General features: G+C 40.5%; 1 protein-coding gene across 4 annotated transcripts in view; it reads right to left on the minus strand.

The window, feature by feature from the left end:
* NBEA (neurobeachin) overlaps window positions 1–17,611 on the minus strand; it is an 816,600-nt gene that overhangs the window by 623,492 nt on the left and 175,497 nt on the right. For all 4 annotated transcript variants that reach the window (XM_065403538.1, XM_065403557.1, XM_065403547.1 and 1 more), the window contains exon 7: window positions 9,231–9,350. In XM_065403538.1, the coding sequence (XP_065259610.1) occupies window positions 9,231–9,350 (120 nt within the window). The remainder of the gene's footprint in view (window positions 1–9,230; window positions 9,351–17,611) is intronic.

The following is a 17,611-nucleotide window of genomic DNA, read 5'->3' on the forward strand; positions in this document are numbered from 1 at the left end:
CCAGTAGTAAAAACAAATAGCCAATTCAGAAGTATCAAGCATTCTCCTACATTTGGACCCAGAACGCATGAAATATTCAGATTTGTCTCCTTTTATTCTAGAATTGCAAATAGGTATTCAGTCATAACTACACACTGGTGTTCAATGAATTAAAAAAACACCTTCTTCCTTGCATATTCTTCTTTCTGAGTTAACAAGGAAAATAATTGTTTATCATACTGAATGAAAACTTGTACAACTGCTAACTGTGGTATGTAACCTATCATTAAAATCAGCTTCTGTACCAGATGATTGTAAAATAGCTAATGTGACACCAACTTTTTAAAAAGGCTCCAGAGGTGATCCTGGCAATTGCAGGCCAATAAGCCTAACTTCAGTACCGGGCAAACTGGTTGAAACTATAGTAAAGAACAGAATTGTCAGACACTTAGATTAACATGATTTGTTGAGGAAGAGTCAACATGGTTTTTGTAAAGGGAAATCATGCATCACCAATCTACTAGAATTCGCTGAGTGTGTCAACAAGTGTGTGGACAAGGGTGATCTAGTGGACATAGTGTACTTAGATTTTCAGAAAGCCTTTGAAAAGGTCCCTCAGCGAAGGCTCTTCAGCAAAGTAAGCTGTCATGGGTTAAGAGGGAAGGTCCTCTCATGGATTAGTAACTGGTTAAAAGATAGGAAACAAAAGGGTAAATAAATGGTCAGTTCTCAGAATGGAGAGAGGTAAATAGTGGTATTCCCCAGGGGTCTGAACAGGGACCAGTACTATGCAAAATATTCATAAAAGATCTGGAAAAAGGGATAAACAGTGAGGCAGCAAAATTTTCAGATGATACAAAACTACTCAAGATAGTTAAGTCCCAGGCAGACTGCGAAGAGCTACAAAAGGATCTCACAAATCTGAGGGACTGGGCAACAAAATGGAAGATGAAATGCAATGTTGATAAATGCGAAGTAATGCATATTGGAAATCATCATCCCAACCATACATATAAAGTGATGGGGTCTCAATTAGCTGTTACTACTCAAGAAAGAGATCTTGGAGTCATTGTGGATAGTTCTCTGAAAACATCCACTCAATGTGCAGCAGCAGTCAAAAAAGTGAACAGAATGTTGGGAATCATTAAGAAAGTGATAGATAAGACAGAAAATATCATATTGGCTATATATAAATCCATGGTACGCCCACACCTTGAATACTGCGCGCAGATGTGGTCACCCCATCTCAAAAAAGATATATTGGAATCGAAAAAGCTTCAGAAAAGGGCAAAAAAATGATTGGGGTATGAGGAGCGATTAAGAAGACTGGGACTTCTCAGCTTGGAAAAGAGATGACTAAGGGGGGATATGATAGAGGTCTATAAAACCATGACTGGTGTGGAGAAAGTAAATAAGGAAGTGTTATTTACTCCTTCTCATAACTAAGGCTACATTTTAGTCATGGGTATTTTTAGTTAAAGTCATGGACAGATCATGGGCAGTAAACAATAATTCATGGCACGTGACCTGTCCATGACTTGTACTATATATCCCTGACTAAATCTTGGGGGTGGGGGGGCAGCCCAGGGGTGTCATGGGGGGCAGCCTGGGGGTGCAGAGGGTGCTGGGTGGGTGGCCCAGGTGCACTGCAGGCACTGGGGGGGCAGCCTGGAATCCCCACTGGTGCTGGGGGGGGGGGGGCCTGGCAGGGCTGATAGGCTCCCTACCTGACTCCTCACCTCCCCGGAAGTGTCGACATCCCCCTCTCTCAGCTCCTAGGCGGTGGCATGGCCAGACAGCTCTGCGCACTGCATCCACCCCAAGCGCCAGCTCCGCAGCTGGCATTGGCTGGGAACTATGGCCAGTGGGAGCTGCGGGGTGGTATCTGCAGGCAGAGGCAGCGCATGGAGCAAGAAGCTGAGGGAGGGAAATGTCGACACTTCCAGAGAGCCTCCCGAGGTAAGCACTGCCCAGAGCCCTCACCCCCTCCCGTGCCCCAACCCCCAGCCGTGAGCCCCCTCCCACACCCAAACTCCTGCTGCTACTGGGGGTAAGGGGTGCAGTGGCCTGAGACTGCTCCAGCAGCAGCTTTCAGCCGACCCAGAGCCTGCCTGAGTTGCTCAGGTGGCCCCGGGGCCAGCCATACCGGCCGCTGCAGAAGTCACGGAGGTCCAAGAAAGTCACGGAATCCGTGACAAACTTGCAGACTTACTCATAACACAAGTACTAGGGGTCACCAAATGAAATTAATAGGCAAGATTTAAAAGAAAGAAAAGAAGGCATTAAAAGAAAGAAGGCATTTCTTCACATAATGCACAGTCAACCTGTGGAACTCCTTGCCATAGGATGTTGTGAAGGCCAAGACTATAACAGGGTTCAAAAACGAACTAGATAAGTTCATGGAGGATAAGTCCATCAATGGCTATTACAAGAAACAATTTCCAGTGTTTTTCTGGTGTTTACTGCATGAATACCAATTTCTTCTAAAAAAATCACTAGTGTTTTATCAGAGTTAATTGATTAAAATAAAAAATCAGAAGCCCTGTATACATTGTACAGCATCTAAGATGATGAAACACAACCTGACTGTGCCCTCTGGGTGATACAACAATATCATTTAATAACGGTGGATAAAATAATTGTTTTTTAAATTTAAAATGATTTTATTTACACTATTTTTATTTAAATCAAATAAGTTTATTTTTAAAAAATAAACCTGTTTAAAATTCAATATAAAATATGGTAACATATGTCAAGGTATAAACTTGCTATATATTCTATAGATTAGAAGAGACCACAAGGGTCATCTAGTCTAAGCCATACCAAGACACAGGATTTGTTGTGTCTAAACCATCCACGACAGTCTCCTTTTGAAAGCCTCCAGCGAAGGCGTTTCCACAACCTCCCGAGGCAGTGTGTTCCATTGTCCTACTGTTCTTACAGTTAGGAAGTTTTTCCTGAGAATTAATCTAAATCTGCTATGCTGTAGTTTAAACCCATTGCTTCTTGCCTTGCCCTTTGCGGCAAGAGAGAACAACTTTTCTCTTTTTTATGACAGCCTTTCAAGTATTTGAAAGCCGCTGTTATGCCCCCTTAATCTCCTCTTTTCCAAACTAAACATACCCAGTTCCTTCAGCCTTTGCTCATATAGCTTGCATTCCATCCCTTTGATCATCTTTGTTGCTCCCCTCTGGATCGTTTCCAGTTTCTTCACATCCTTTCTATACATTAGTGACCAAAATTGGACACAGTACTCTGGCTGAGGCCTAACTAGTGCCAAGAACAGCAGTATTATCACCTCCCGTGACTTGCATGCTATGCCTCTCATTAATGCAACCTAAAATTACCTTTGCTTTTTTTGCAACAGCATCACATTGCTGACTCATGTTGAAGTTGTGATCCGCCACAACTCCAAGAGCCTCCTCAGCAGTGTAGTTACCAAACCAGTTATACCCCATTCTATATTTGTGCGTTTGTTTTTTCTTCTCTAAGTGTAGCACCTTACATTTGTCTTTGCTGAATTTCATTTTGTGGCTAAAGCCCAGTTCTCCAATTTATCAGCATCCCTCTGAATTTTAGCTCCGTCCTCCATAGTGTTGGCAACCCTCCCCTGCAGCTTTGTGTCATCTGCAAATTTGAACAGTATGCTCTCTATTCTTACATCTAGGTCATTAATAAAGTTGTTAAACAACAGCGGATCCAGAACTGATCCCCATTTGAGGCCTCCTTCCATTAATAGTTACTCTGTTTGTGGTTGTTGAACCAATTATGTATCCATTTAATGGTAGTTTGCAAAACCTGCATTTCTCCAGCTTACTTATTAGAATGTCATGAGAGACTGTCGAAAGCCTTGATGAAGTCCAGTATATTATGTCCACTGCATTCCCCCTACCCACCAAACCAGTTACCCTGTCAAAGAAGGAAATCAAGCTGGTCTGGCACAATTTGTTAATGGTAAATCCATGCTGGCTGCTAGAGATTATCCTTCATTCTCCAGGTATTTGCAAAATAAATGTTTTATACATTGCTCTAGTAGCTTCCCAGGTATCGAAGTCAGGCTGTCAGGTCTATATTGCCCTGGCGCCTCCTTTTCCCCATTTTAAAGATGGGCAATATGTTAGCCCTTCTCCAGTCTTCTGGGACTTCTCCTTAAGTCAGGTCAACTATAACCACTGCAGTCCACACTATGCTCGGTCGGTGGTACATGTCCTCACCAAGAGCGCTTGCACTGACAGCCTTCAGACCCATGCAGCAACAGGCAATGTAAGCAATGCAGTGTCTACTCAGACAATGCATCGACCTAATTACCTCAGCTTAAGCACTACACCTCTCATGGAGCTGGATGTCAGAATAGTGGGCGACTTACATCAGTGGGAGGGATATTTTAGTGTAGATGCTTACAGAGTTAGGTCAATGTAAGCTGTCTTATGTCCACCTAACTCTGTAGTGTAGACCAGACTTAAGTCCACAGCAGACTACTGCTGCACAGATTCACACCCCAGCTTGCCGTGAACTAAAGTTGGTGTAGAGAAACACACAGGCAACACATCTCGAAGAACATCAATTACTATAAGGTAAGTAACCTCTTTTTCTTCATTGAGTGATTATCTATGACTTCCACTCTTAGAGATTGAAAAAGCAGTTTACAGATGGAGGTGGGTATTGAAGTCTTACATAAAGACAGATCTAAGTACTACTCTACCAAAGGCTGTATCTTTTCAAGTTGCCTGTCCAATTACATAAGGTTTTCTGAAAGTATGAACAGAAGCTCATGTGTCTGCCTTACAAATTTCTAAAATGGAGGCATTATTAAAGGAAGTTACAGAAGCATCTTGGGCCCTTGTACAATAGGTTCTAATTACTAATGGGGGATCCTGACCTGCAAGCATATAGCACAATTTAATGTCTTGAAATTCAATTTGAAAGCTTCTGAGAATAAATCTGTTTACCTTTAACTCTCTTGGCATATGACACAATACATTTGGAAGAATGCCTAAAAGATTTAGTTCAATTTAGATAAAAGGCTAAAACTCTAGATATATCTAAAGAATGCAGAGTCCTTTTCATTCTACTGGCGTGAGGTTTTGGACAAAATATTGTTAAGTTAATTGACTGGTTAACATTACACTGGTCTTAGGTAGGAGACTCAGATAAGGCCTTAATGAAACCTTATCCATATGAAAAATTATATAGGGAGAACCTGACATCAAAATATTAAATTTACCCATGCTACATACAGAAGTAATCACTACTAAAAATACTGTTTTCACAGACTGAAGACTTAACAGACAGGTAGTTAAAAGCCCAAATGAGGTTTTCATTAACCTAGCCAATACAATAGTCAGATCCCATGGAGCATGTGGATCCTTTATAGGTAGAAATACTTTAGCCAGATGCTTAAGAAATCGTTTAGTAATAGGATGAGAAAATATATTATAACCATAATCTTAGGATGTTATGCAGATACAGGTGCTAGATGCACTTTAATGGAAAACATTGACAATCTAGAGAATTTTAAGGATAGAAGGTAATCTAAAATGAAAGTAACATCAGTTTTTTATTATCATCATCTATTAAAACTGCTTAAGAAAAGGTTTTTAGTCTTATTCAAGCAGCTAGAATCCAGGCTGTCAGATGTAGGGATGCCAAGAGGAAGATTTGTCCCTTTGTTCTGTGATATGAAGTCAGCAATCAGAGGAAGGGTGATCAGTGAATGTATCAACAACCTGATCAGGTCTGGAAACCAATATAGCCTGGGCCATGCTGGTGCAATGAGATTTATGGAAGTTGAGTCTTGACTGAGTTTCACTGCAGAAGTTCTTGGAATCAACTGTACTGGAGGGTAAGCCTAATGAAAGCCTAGGGACCGTGAATGCATCAGCTATAGAGCCTGGACTGATCCCTGCCTTTGAGCAATACCCTGACACTTTTTGTTGACGTTTGTGGCAAACCAATGCATGTGAGATCATTTCCATTTCTGCAATATTAAACAAGCCACAGTTCTCTTAAAAGTCTATTCATGATCTGATGGAAACTTTCTGCTTAGTTTAGGTCTGTACGAATATTTAGAAGACCTAGCAGATGAGCTGCTTTCAGAGACACTTTATATTGTATACACCACTTTCAAAGAATTTGCACTTTTTGACATAAGGGTGTTAATCTTGCCTCTCCTTGGGTTTTTTTTAAATGTAAAATATGGCAGAGGAATTGTCTGTCATGACTTGAATAACTCTGCACTGGATTAGATAAAGAAAGAATATATGGGCCATGTGAATTGCTCCAAGTTCCAACATATTTATATGTAGAAAAGCCTCAGACCATAATGCTTAAGACCATAATGGCTTAATCATGTTGGATATATCAGGTTGTCTCTCAAAGAAAGAAGACTGCAGTGGTTGAAAGGGTTGATGTGACCCAGGGACCCCTTCGTGCCAACTGGCAGAGAGCACCAGGGGTGCATAGGGTTTTACAGGAAACCCCCTGTCAGATATCTGCATAATAGGTCACCAAAGGGTTGCATGTGAGATCTCTACTGAGAACCAGTAGCTCACTGGTTGTCATAATCATTGCAAAACATAGGTACAGATAATATTTAAGGAGTTATGTATCCATACTGAAAATTATGTTCTTAAGGTCTTGGAGTTAAGGCAGGTTACCAGGAGGTAACTGATTCCTATCTCCCTGTTCGGCCATTTGTGTATTGTATGCCTTACAAGCTATACCTAATTTGCATACTGAGTCAGATACAATTTAAAAGATTGTGAAATCTACAAGGGAGGAAATCTACAGGAAGAAACCAATAGTTGGGGTGTCCTGATTATGAATAAAGACAAAGGATTGATGTGGTTTGACTTGGGGTGCAATGAGAGAGACACAATTCTTCATCTAGGAGGCAAACTGACCGCATGTTGGCTCATGAAAGTTGGATCACAGCCAGGCTGACTCAAAAGCCCTGCATGGATTTTGGGTGAGGAATACTCTAGAATGCATGTTATGTTTTTACTATATATGTAACCATTTGTTTCCAGTACTTCTAGTTGAATATCTATACTTTGTTAAATAAACTTAGACATGTTTACAATGAAATCTAGTATAATTGCTGCTTATTAAGCAATGCTTGATGAGAGCTAGAGTCAGTATAAATAGCAGCATAGCTATGGTAGCACCGGGAGTGGCAAAGGAGGCATGGGTTAGTCATGCTGAACACATACCCACTGGTTTCAGGTGGGTATGTACTCCGCACAACTCAGCCATGTCTCCACTGTCACTACCTGTGCTACTGTGGCTACACTTCTATTTATACTCATACAAGCTCTCATCAAGCAAGCACAAGCATGTGTACACAAATAGGGGAATATCATCCTTTGATTGCCAAATAGGTTACGTCTACACTACAAGCAATCAGGCTAAACGGGCAAATGAATGACAGAGACAGGGATGGATTTAAGTGGCAGGCCTCAAATTTACCACCACATGGGAGAGATCACTATATGACCATCCCCACTCTCACATACCTGGCATTTAACTGGGTTCAGAGTGGGGTTACCAGATCCCATCATATAATCAAGAACTCGTAATAGACCTTCCATGAGACGTGGGAGGAGGGGGAAGAGAGTATCAAGGCAGGAACTGCAGTTCACAAATATTTCAGGTACCCCCTTTTCCTAGAGGAACACGGTCCACCTACAAAATCCCAGCTTTCATTTACCCCTGGGAGCTGGCCCTTGTAGTTTTGGTCCTCACTGAACACCAGCCACAAATTGCAATGAGCTAAATAAACAGTCTTACCTTTCCTAATCGTAAACTATCAAAGCTATTTCCTTTCAACCCAACCGTGCCCCCATGACTTTGTGAGAAAGTCAAAAAATAACAGCAGAACTCGGCCAATTTGGCCCAATGGACCAAACAGGCAGTGAATCAGACCGCAGCTTCCTGAAGAACACAGCTCTTGTTCTACAACTAAGGGGAATGAGGAAGGGACTGCTGAAAACAGCAAGAGGCCTTTGAAAACCCCATGATGAATTTAAATAGATCAGGATGAGGTGAAGGGGCGCATGAGAGCCTAACAGCCCAGCCAAAGGAGTTGGAGGACATCAGGAGGAGAAGGGGCCTGGCTGCTGCTTCACCAAGCATGCACTCTCACCTCCACTTCACTTCCACATGCTGTGTCTCATTGAGGCAGTCCAATCGACCACACCTCCCATTGAGATGGGGATGAAACATGTTGCTATATTAGTTAAAAGACTTGTTTTAAAATTGATCTTAACTCAAAACAATTAACAGATTTATTTATGAATTTTCATTTATTTCATTCGGCAACCAAAAAGTAGTGCTGTAATTTTGTGGAGAATATGTTGCATTTTACATACACAACAAAAAGATTGAATCCCTGCTTTAACACAAAAAACATGTTTAACTGTGGTGCCACAATTGGCACTTCATTAACATCACGCCAACTGATACGAGGCATGAAAGACAATCTTGTTATTAAGAAACAGGATTCAGAGTACAAAGATCTGAGTTCCTGGACCTGCCACACACATCGCAACATGACTAAAGGCATGTAATTTAATTTCTCTTTGCCTCCGTTTTCCACCTCTCAACTGGGGATATTTAATCTTTAAAATTTATTACAAACGTTTCAGTCTGGACTGAACACAGTACAAGAACTCCAGATATGCAACACAAGTGAACTAATTTTTATTATGAGACGTGTGTGGTAACTTGGCTGAATTAGACTCAAGATTTTCTGTTATTCAGCTATAATGTTTAGATTGAATTTTAGCTATTTCAGGAAAAACCTATATTATAAAATTAATGTCCCACAGGTAAAAAAGATAACTTCCAATCCATTGTGTTATCCAGGGTCTGTATATATTATAGTACATTAAAATATTTTCTATAATCTGAAAACACATTGAAGTTTATGAATTTCATATTAATATCTCTACAAAATAGTCTCAACATAAGAGCTTATATGCTAATAAAGATAAGAAATAAATCTAACCCCAGAGAGATGATTTCTGTTAAAATATAGAACTAAAAAAGGAATAATTCGAGTATAAACCCAATTCTTGCTTTTTTTCTTTTTAAAAAATTTAAAAAAACATTTTAAGGAAATAAACATGCCTGTTATTTATACAATCCTATTTTTTAACCAAATAGGAATGTACAAATGAATTATGGTTCTATGCATGCACTTAAGAGGATAGAAAACAGTAACTAAAGAAAAGGAAAGAAAAATCTCTTACATCGTTCGTGTTAACATGCCAAGCCATATCACCATAGGATACCAGTTGACCATTAACGTAACACCGAATTTCACTGTTTCTCCAACGATTGTAGATGTGCACAATGCTGATCATGTACCACTAAAAATAATTTGAAAAGATATTAATGTTATACAGCATTATTATTAAACGCTAACCATCAATATATCACGTTTGACTCCAATCCTGTAAAGTAGTGTAGGAGTAGGAATCCTTGCATCCCCAAAGAGTCATTTTAAATCAGTAAGACTTCACATGGGCTTAAGTACCTGCCCACTGGGATCTCTTTGCAGAATCAGGTCCAAAAATTGTACATATAATCACTATATAGATGTGTTTTTTTAAAGTACAATTTAACTAAATTTTGTTCTGCACATAAAACATGAACAAGGAGGTTCAGATAAAGAAAATTAAGTTTTAAACTTAGCTATAATAGCCTTTTATTTTATAAGATCTGCATGTCTAAAGACCATTTAATAATAAAGCATATCATGTTGAATATTGTATTAAAACATATTCTGTTTAAATTGGCCCCACCCAGCAGGTGATTCGGATTACTCTGTGTGACTACCCTGTTCTCAGAATTACTAACCACTTGGCCAATATGTGTGTAGTCATCCACTAATTTTTTATCAGAAGTGATTTTATCTTCCAGATCACCGAAGAAAATATTGAATAGCACTGTAACTAGAACCAATCTCTGTGGAACATTACTGGAAACAGCCCACCATTCAATGATAATTATCCATTAACAATTATTTTTTGATATCTGTCAGCCTAAAGGAGGAACAACTACAGAAGTTACTCAGCAACTCATACCTGAGTGTCCATGGTAAACAAGTTTTAGTATACACATTTAAAAATCATCTAAATCTGTCCTTCAGAATAAACATAAAACCAGACCTCTGGAATAGAATTTAAAGCTTCAACTCTTCAGTTTGCAACTCATCACCTAGTCAACTTTTTTGTTTGCTTATTTGTTTTAACAATGCAGATACAGATAACAGTCAATTGGTTAGAGTTGGCCTGTCTTGAAAGTAACATTCCATGTTTTGGGAAGCATTACATGTCTTTTCCAGATTGACCTAGATTAAAAATGTATTCACTAAATAGGTAAGCATTCACTAGAAGAGAGATCAAGCAGTTGTGTGATACCAAAGGTCAATCCATACTGAAGTAGTTGTTGGGTTTTTTTGTAAAATTACTGCTTATTTTGCAAACGTTGGCTTTAACTTCACCTAGTGTGGGGTAGCTACAAATGGTTCAGCACTAGCTGTGAAGGAAGGGGCATTTTTTTTTACCCTTCATCAGGTCACTTCATACACAGTATTAGTGCCAGGATACTGGTGTTTCAGGAACAAATCTTCCACTACTGTATTAAATGACCCCATCTTATTTAGAACAATATTTCGTATTTCTATCAAGTGCCATTGATTGAGCTTACGAGTGCTAACTATCAAGATTACTTGTCTTCGCTGATAGCTCTTGTTCAGGGATAATCCTCCATACTACCTTTTATGAGTAAAATGGTATGCTAGAGGAACGTTTAAGCACTGTATCCCTTAGATCCACATGAAAATAAGTGGGGCCCAAATTCGCAGTCCATTTTGATCAATTTCACGTTTTCAGATGTTTACATCTGAAATTTCAGTGTTGTAACCCTGGGAGTCCCGACCCAAAAGGGGTTCATGGGGGTCACAAAACTAATGTAGGGAGGTTGGGGGATTACCACCCTCACTTTTGTGCTGCCTTCAGAGCTGCAGAGCTTCCTGAATCTGGGGGAGATTTCCAGAGGTGAAGGTGGGTCTGATCTCCCCTGTGCTGCTGGGAGCCTTCAGAGCTGGTAGCAGCCACAGAGCTTCCTGCAGCCGGGGAGGTACCCAGAGGTGGGTCTGATCTCCCACCAAGAGCAGCTGTGCAGGAGAAGAGGAAGTCCCATCCGTCCCCAGCCTGGCGGATAGCAGCTGGAGCCCAGTGAAACAAAGGAGACCCTGGCTGACACCCCCACCCCTGCCCCTCCCCCACCCCTCCAACAGCTAGATTTCACAGGGGAGGTCTAATTTCACGGTCTGTGACATGTTTTTCATGGCCATGAATTTGGTAAGAACCTAAAAATAAGATATGTATCCCATGAGGTTTAGCCTGGCTAGCAAAAGGCTTCAGAATGAATAAAAACTTGTCAAGGGCAGAATAACTATTGTTAGTATAGTAGAACCTCAGAGTCACAGACACCTCAGGAATGGAGGTTGTCCGCAACCCCGAAATGTCCGCAACTCCGAACGAGACATTATGGACTTCAGCCACTGGGGAGAGGGGGTTGGGGCTGCAGCCGCAGGTTGGGGTCAGGGCTTCTGACCCTCAGGAGCACCAGGGCTCAGGGCTTTTGATCTGGGGTGGGATGGGGTGCGGGGCTCGGCTCAGGGCTTTAGCTACGGGAGGGAGCGCTTGGCTGAAACCAGTGTTCCCGTCATAGCTAAAGCCCCGAGCTCCCCACGGGGCTGAGAAGCTGGGAACAGAGCCACAGGGCTGAATCCCCGAGCCCCAGCGCTCCCTCCAGATCTAAAGCCCTGCGCCCTGGTGCTCCCAAGAGTCAGAAGCCCTGACACCCCCGCACCTCTTCACCCTAAGGCTGCAGTCCTAACCCTCCCTTCCCCCCAGCTGAAGCCCTGAGCCCCAGGGTTAAATCTCCAAGGCAGTAAAGTATTTGCATGCATGTGTGTGGGTGTGGGTGTGCGTGCATCTCCACTGCTACCCGATTACTTCTGGTTCAGAGGGTGTCCAGTTGACCGGTAAGTCCAGAACTCTGGTGGTCATATATTTGAGGTTCTCCTGTATCTAAGGGCATATCTTCATTGAAGAGTTAACTCTAGTTATCTACACTTAAGCTAACTCCTCTTGAATTAGCTTAGTTCAAGTGAGAATGGTCACACTGCAAAGCACTCAAGCTGCACACTATTGGATTAGCAGCACAAAGTAGTTGTATCCCTATTTCCTAACTAGCCTAAGCATCAATAGCACTTGAACTTCAACCAACACCTTCTGACAGGCCAGCTAGCTCAAGGTTAAAGCAGCACCTTAACCAGCGGTTTTGATGTGTGGACAGGAATCAACACTTTTGTTATACCTCAGGCTAGCACTGTAATGAAGACAAACCCTAAACTGAAAGGTTCCTTAAATGTTCCTATTCTTGAGGATATGACCATCCAAGATTCTCTCTGCTGATGTAGATATGCAGTTTTTTCTAATTCCAGCCAACTCAAAGTTTACTTCCTTTCTAGTAAAAATCTTGAAAAACTATTTTATGATACTTGCTCAATATGGAGAAATTTTTTTTTAGATCCACCCTTAAAAAGTGACCTAGCATGATAAAGCTGAAAATATTAGTATAAAGCTAATGAAGAAAATTTTATTACTGGACAGACTTCAAAACAATTACATTATATACCCATGCAATATGGGCTTTTCTAGGTTGACCCGATTTCATGGTTTTCAGTGGATCTTCACACCAGCTGCTAACCTTTTGATTTACAGAATATCCAGTGGATGATTTTCCCCTGAGTGAGTCAGTGTCTCAACTCTAAAGATAACCTTTTAATATCCTACATAAGTAATTCCAATGTGTCTGGTCTAACTGCATCTCTAAGCCTCTGCCAAATTTCCTTACGATCATTTAAAATTAGGGTCTTTTTCAGACTTGGCCACAGACCAATAACTACAGTAAATATCTACAATCCAGAAAAAGTATTCTAATTTAATCCATTTATAGGATGCTTATATGGCATCCAAGTGCCAGACCGTGAAGACAAAATAGTATACATATTATGAAGTAAATGATTTGAGTATAGTTAATTTTAAAATTCCAGAAGCTAGTTGATAATATTGACATTAAAAAAATACACTGAGAAAAAATTGTTCCCCATGCAGCCTCCCCTTTTATATCCGTTTGAACTCAACAAGTGGCTTTTATTAAGTCCTACTTTCTCTAAGTCAATGGGGGAGGAGGGCGGAAGCTTCATGGGTGAAGTGTGACCTGTCTCCCCACATCCCTATCCCCTTTGTTGTAGTTAAACATCCTTTCCCAAATAGGAGATTTAGATAGAATTCTTTCTCAAACTATAAAACGATGCTTAACTGACTGAAGGGGTTACTCTTCATTAAAAGTCTCACGTCTGCCTCCATGTCCACATAACTACAAACTGTAATGAATGATGATCACTAAGTGTTTGCAAGATGTGTTAATATTCAATTTCTGGTCATACAAAACCAAATAAGTTAATTTTAAGATGTCATAAGTTTCTGAATGTGTTTCAAGGAGGACTTGCAAAAGTTGTCTAATTTGAATGTGCCTAACACATGTCTAATTTACCTATATCTTAAAGTCTTGTTTGAGTGGTGAAAGTTTTGTCTAAGTTTTTTTCTTGATGCTTCTAAGTACACCTCTACCCCGATATAACGCAACCCGATATAACACAAATTCGGATATAATGCGGTAAAGCAGCGCTCCGGGGGGGCGGGGCTGCGCACTCCGATGGATCAAAGCAAGTTTGATATAACACGGTAAGATTTTTTTGCTCCCGAGGACAGCGTTATATCGGGGTAGAGGTGTATGAAAAAATTCAGTCCTAGGCTTCTCACGCTCCATAAGCTAGCCCTCATGGATACAGTCTAAAATTTCACAGGCAGCAGTTCCCATATTGTTCTTTACGCTTTTTTCTTCTTGAAGTTAAAAAAAAAAAAAAGGAATAAACATGAAAAAAAAACTTGCCCCCTTCAGGCTGCAGAGAAAAGTTTGGATTATTTCACATTTATCTTAATGAGTTAAGTAGTACAGGCTTTTGAATAAAATATAAATGTGCAGGCCTGATCAATTGTGATCATTAAACATCCAATGGCACTGTATATAAGAGATGGGATAATAAATGCTACACATCCTGGCCAATTTTCAACTTGGATAATAACCTTCAGCATAGCTTAATTCCCCCCTACAGTTGAAACTAGAAAGTTTCTTTCTTTTTAATATAAAATCATCATTCACTTTCTGTTCTAAACTGTAATGTTGCTGTGCACTGTTAAATTCTTTCCTCCCTCGTACGTGGATGCATTTAAGTGGTAGGTGTCCTGATTCTTGGACATATAGTTTGTATGTCACAACTGAATTCTTTTGAATGAAAAAGGATTATTTGGAAATGAAGAAATATTAAGTTTAAAATCAATTACATGCTGAATGCCCTGCTTACACTTGCCAACTGAAGTGTTTGATATATAATCCTAAAATTGATGGAATTTTAGTAATCCTATTTACGGGCCACCTTTAACCATTTTTCTCATACATCTATTGAAAGCACTAATATTCCACTAGAGCAGCAAATGTAGACATATAATAAATTAAATTGATCAAGTACTACAGAGCAGCCATTGTGGATTCTAGAGTGAGTGGTGATAACTCCTGCTATGGAAAAGATTGTGCAACCGTATGTATTAAAATCACTTGAGTTTATAAAAAAAATTGCAAACAAGTTTTCCATTCTCTCTAGCTCTGCTCAAAGGTGATTTTGTTAATTCAAAAAAAAAAAAAAAAAAAAAAAAAAGTTTAAGCAAAATGTATTCAGTGGATATTCATTTTGGCAAGGAAAGAAAAAAACACTCCAAACAAAGTTCTAACCACATGCTGATTTTGTTGTTTTTCCCCCCCTCTTTACAACAAAAATAAGTCCTCAGTGAGGATTAGTGCAATTTATTTCCTTGCATGAGAGAGAGATTTTAAATAAGTTATATTTAAAATGAAAACTAAGCACACATCAGTGAACATCTGTTAACATTTAGCAGACTAATTAGAATTGCCCCTCTGTGACTTCACACCAGTTATTGTTTCAACATAGCTTTGTAGACCCACTCAGAGACTCCTACTCTACCTGAGTGGAGTTCTGCAGGGTTGGGGGATATTGCTAGGACAATCTGCGTGAGGGAAATTGAAAATGTCTGAAACAGAGTGCAAAATGTTTTGACCACGCTACCTTAAAATCAGGAACAGGATAAAATTACAAACGCATAATAAAAAAATCAAAACCAGCAAACCCTGTAATTCGGTGAGTGTCCCCGAAAATTTTATTGCATTCTATTATAGCTTCAAAACAAAGCTTTCATTTAAAATATATGTTCTAACTTTTTCTGTTGTGAAGATACAGCCATCAAACTAAGACTATGGGCTCACAAGGAAACACCACAATTTGCAGAAAAACATCTCCCGGTCGTACAACAGCAGCACTGCTCCCCTTCTCTGTCTAAGAAAAGTATATATGCAAACTCAAACTCCAGTAGGGACAATTTAAATGTTAACATTATTGAGCATGGACATTTTTTCTTTTAAAGAACTTTTCTTTCAAGAACTTTAGCATAAAGAGTTATATTTAATACAAAATAGTATTACACAGTTAATCTTATACCCCAAGAAAAGCAGTAGTAAGGGTTCATAGAATCATAGGGTAGGTCTACACTTTGCTTACCGCCGGACCCGGAGGTAAGCAATCGATCCCGGAAGTGCTCGCCGTCGACGCCGGTACTCCAGCTCGGCGAGAGGAGTACACGGCATCGACGGGGGAGCCTGCCTGCTGCATCTGGACCCGCGGTCAGTTCGGACTAAGGTACTTCGAATTCAGCTACGTTATTAACGTAGCTGAATTTGCGTACCTTAGTTCGAAGTGGGGGGTTAGTGTGGACCAGGCCATAGACTGCAACTTGAGACCATTACTCCTTGTTCTGTCATCTGGTACCAATGAGAACAGTCTAGATCCATCCTCTTTGGTTCCAAGAGCTAAATTAATTAAGCCACATTGCATATACAGTAGAACCTCAGAGTTATGGACACCTTGGGAATGGAGGTTGTATGCAACTCTGAAACATTTGTAAGTCTGAACAAAGCACAGTTTGGGCTCCAGGCCTGGCTTCAGCAGCAGCTGAGCTCCCCACTCAGCCCTGGCATGAGTTTGCAAGCTTGCCCGCTCCCGGCAGAGAGAGAGAGGGGTGGGTGGGTGTGGGGGTGTGTGCGCAGCATGTCCTCCCATCCAGGGGATCGGGGGTAAAAACAGTGCATCTCCCTCCCAGCAGCAGGAGGGGGTATAAAAACAGTGTGAGGGGTGAAAGCAGTGCAGACCCCAGCACCGCTCCTGCTGTGCTGGCTGGCTCCAGCTGCCTTGGGCTGGCAGCCCCAGTGTCTTGCTGTAAATGGCTGCCCTGCAGGTGGGGCAGCCCAAATGTGCCTACCTTTAAGATGCAATACAGGTACAGTATTTTCTTTTCTTTTTTGGTCTCTCCTGCTGCCTGATTGCTTACTTCCAGTTTCACTTGGTGTCCAGTTGACCTATAACTCTGGTGTTCATATCTTTGAGGTTCTATTGTATGTAGTATTTTCTATTCCTGTTCTTGTGGCTACATGTAAAGCTTAACATATCAATAAAAAGTAACAGAGTCATGTGATGTTGGTCATTTGTTTACTTAAACATGAGGGCTAGAAGTATGTTTTTTATAAAGAAAAGCTTGAAAATGTGAATCAAGTGCAACTCATGCAATGATGGCCTTCCTGCATCTGCAGACAGCCTCCAATACAGGTAGGAGTCCACCATATATACAGACCAGGCCCTTGCTGTTCAGTGGGGAAGCTTACATGCCCCACCAGGCTCCACTTGATAGTGTCTCAAATGTCCTTTCAGGCTTCCATCATCCATTCTGTCCTATTGGCTTCACAGGTTAGTTAAGGATAAAAAAGTCTGGTAATCTCCCAAATGCTGCTCATCTGTGGCACCAAAATGAAACTGTAGTCACAGTAGGGTTGAACAGATCTTTAAGATATTATCATCTCTCTCCTTTTCTATATGCTGTAATCAGCAGAGAAATGGTTATGGGCAGGAAAATAATTGGCATTTAAATTATTCTAACTGAAAATTTGAGTCAATATCCCTTTCAGGTGAAAACTGTAGTTTACACTTCTTAAAATTACTGTCAGGCTCTTTGCAGACTCAGGCACCACTGAATCTGTTTGCATTCAGTTTACATTTTAACAGTGTTCTTCTTTACATCCATAAGAGAAAGATTTACTAAAATAAATTAAAACCAAGATGCTTGAGAATCTGATGGCAGCCTCCAAAAAACAACAACCCCACACCACAATACCAGCCTAATTAGAGCCCCACTAGTTTAAAAAGGAGAGAGATGATAACCATCTACAAATATTTAAGGGATAGAAACACTAAGGAAGAAGAGGAATTAGCATGAGAGAGGGTATAACCAGGAGCCTTGGATTAAAGTTAAAGGAACATTTTAGACTGAATGACAATAGAGAGATCTACTACTCTGTAGAATAATTTCCC

This window comes from Emys orbicularis, chromosome 1, assembly GCF_028017835.1.
Source record: "Emys orbicularis isolate rEmyOrb1 chromosome 1, rEmyOrb1.hap1, whole genome shotgun sequence".
Classification (NCBI taxonomy): Eukaryota; Metazoa; Chordata; order Testudines; family Emydidae; genus Emys; species Emys orbicularis.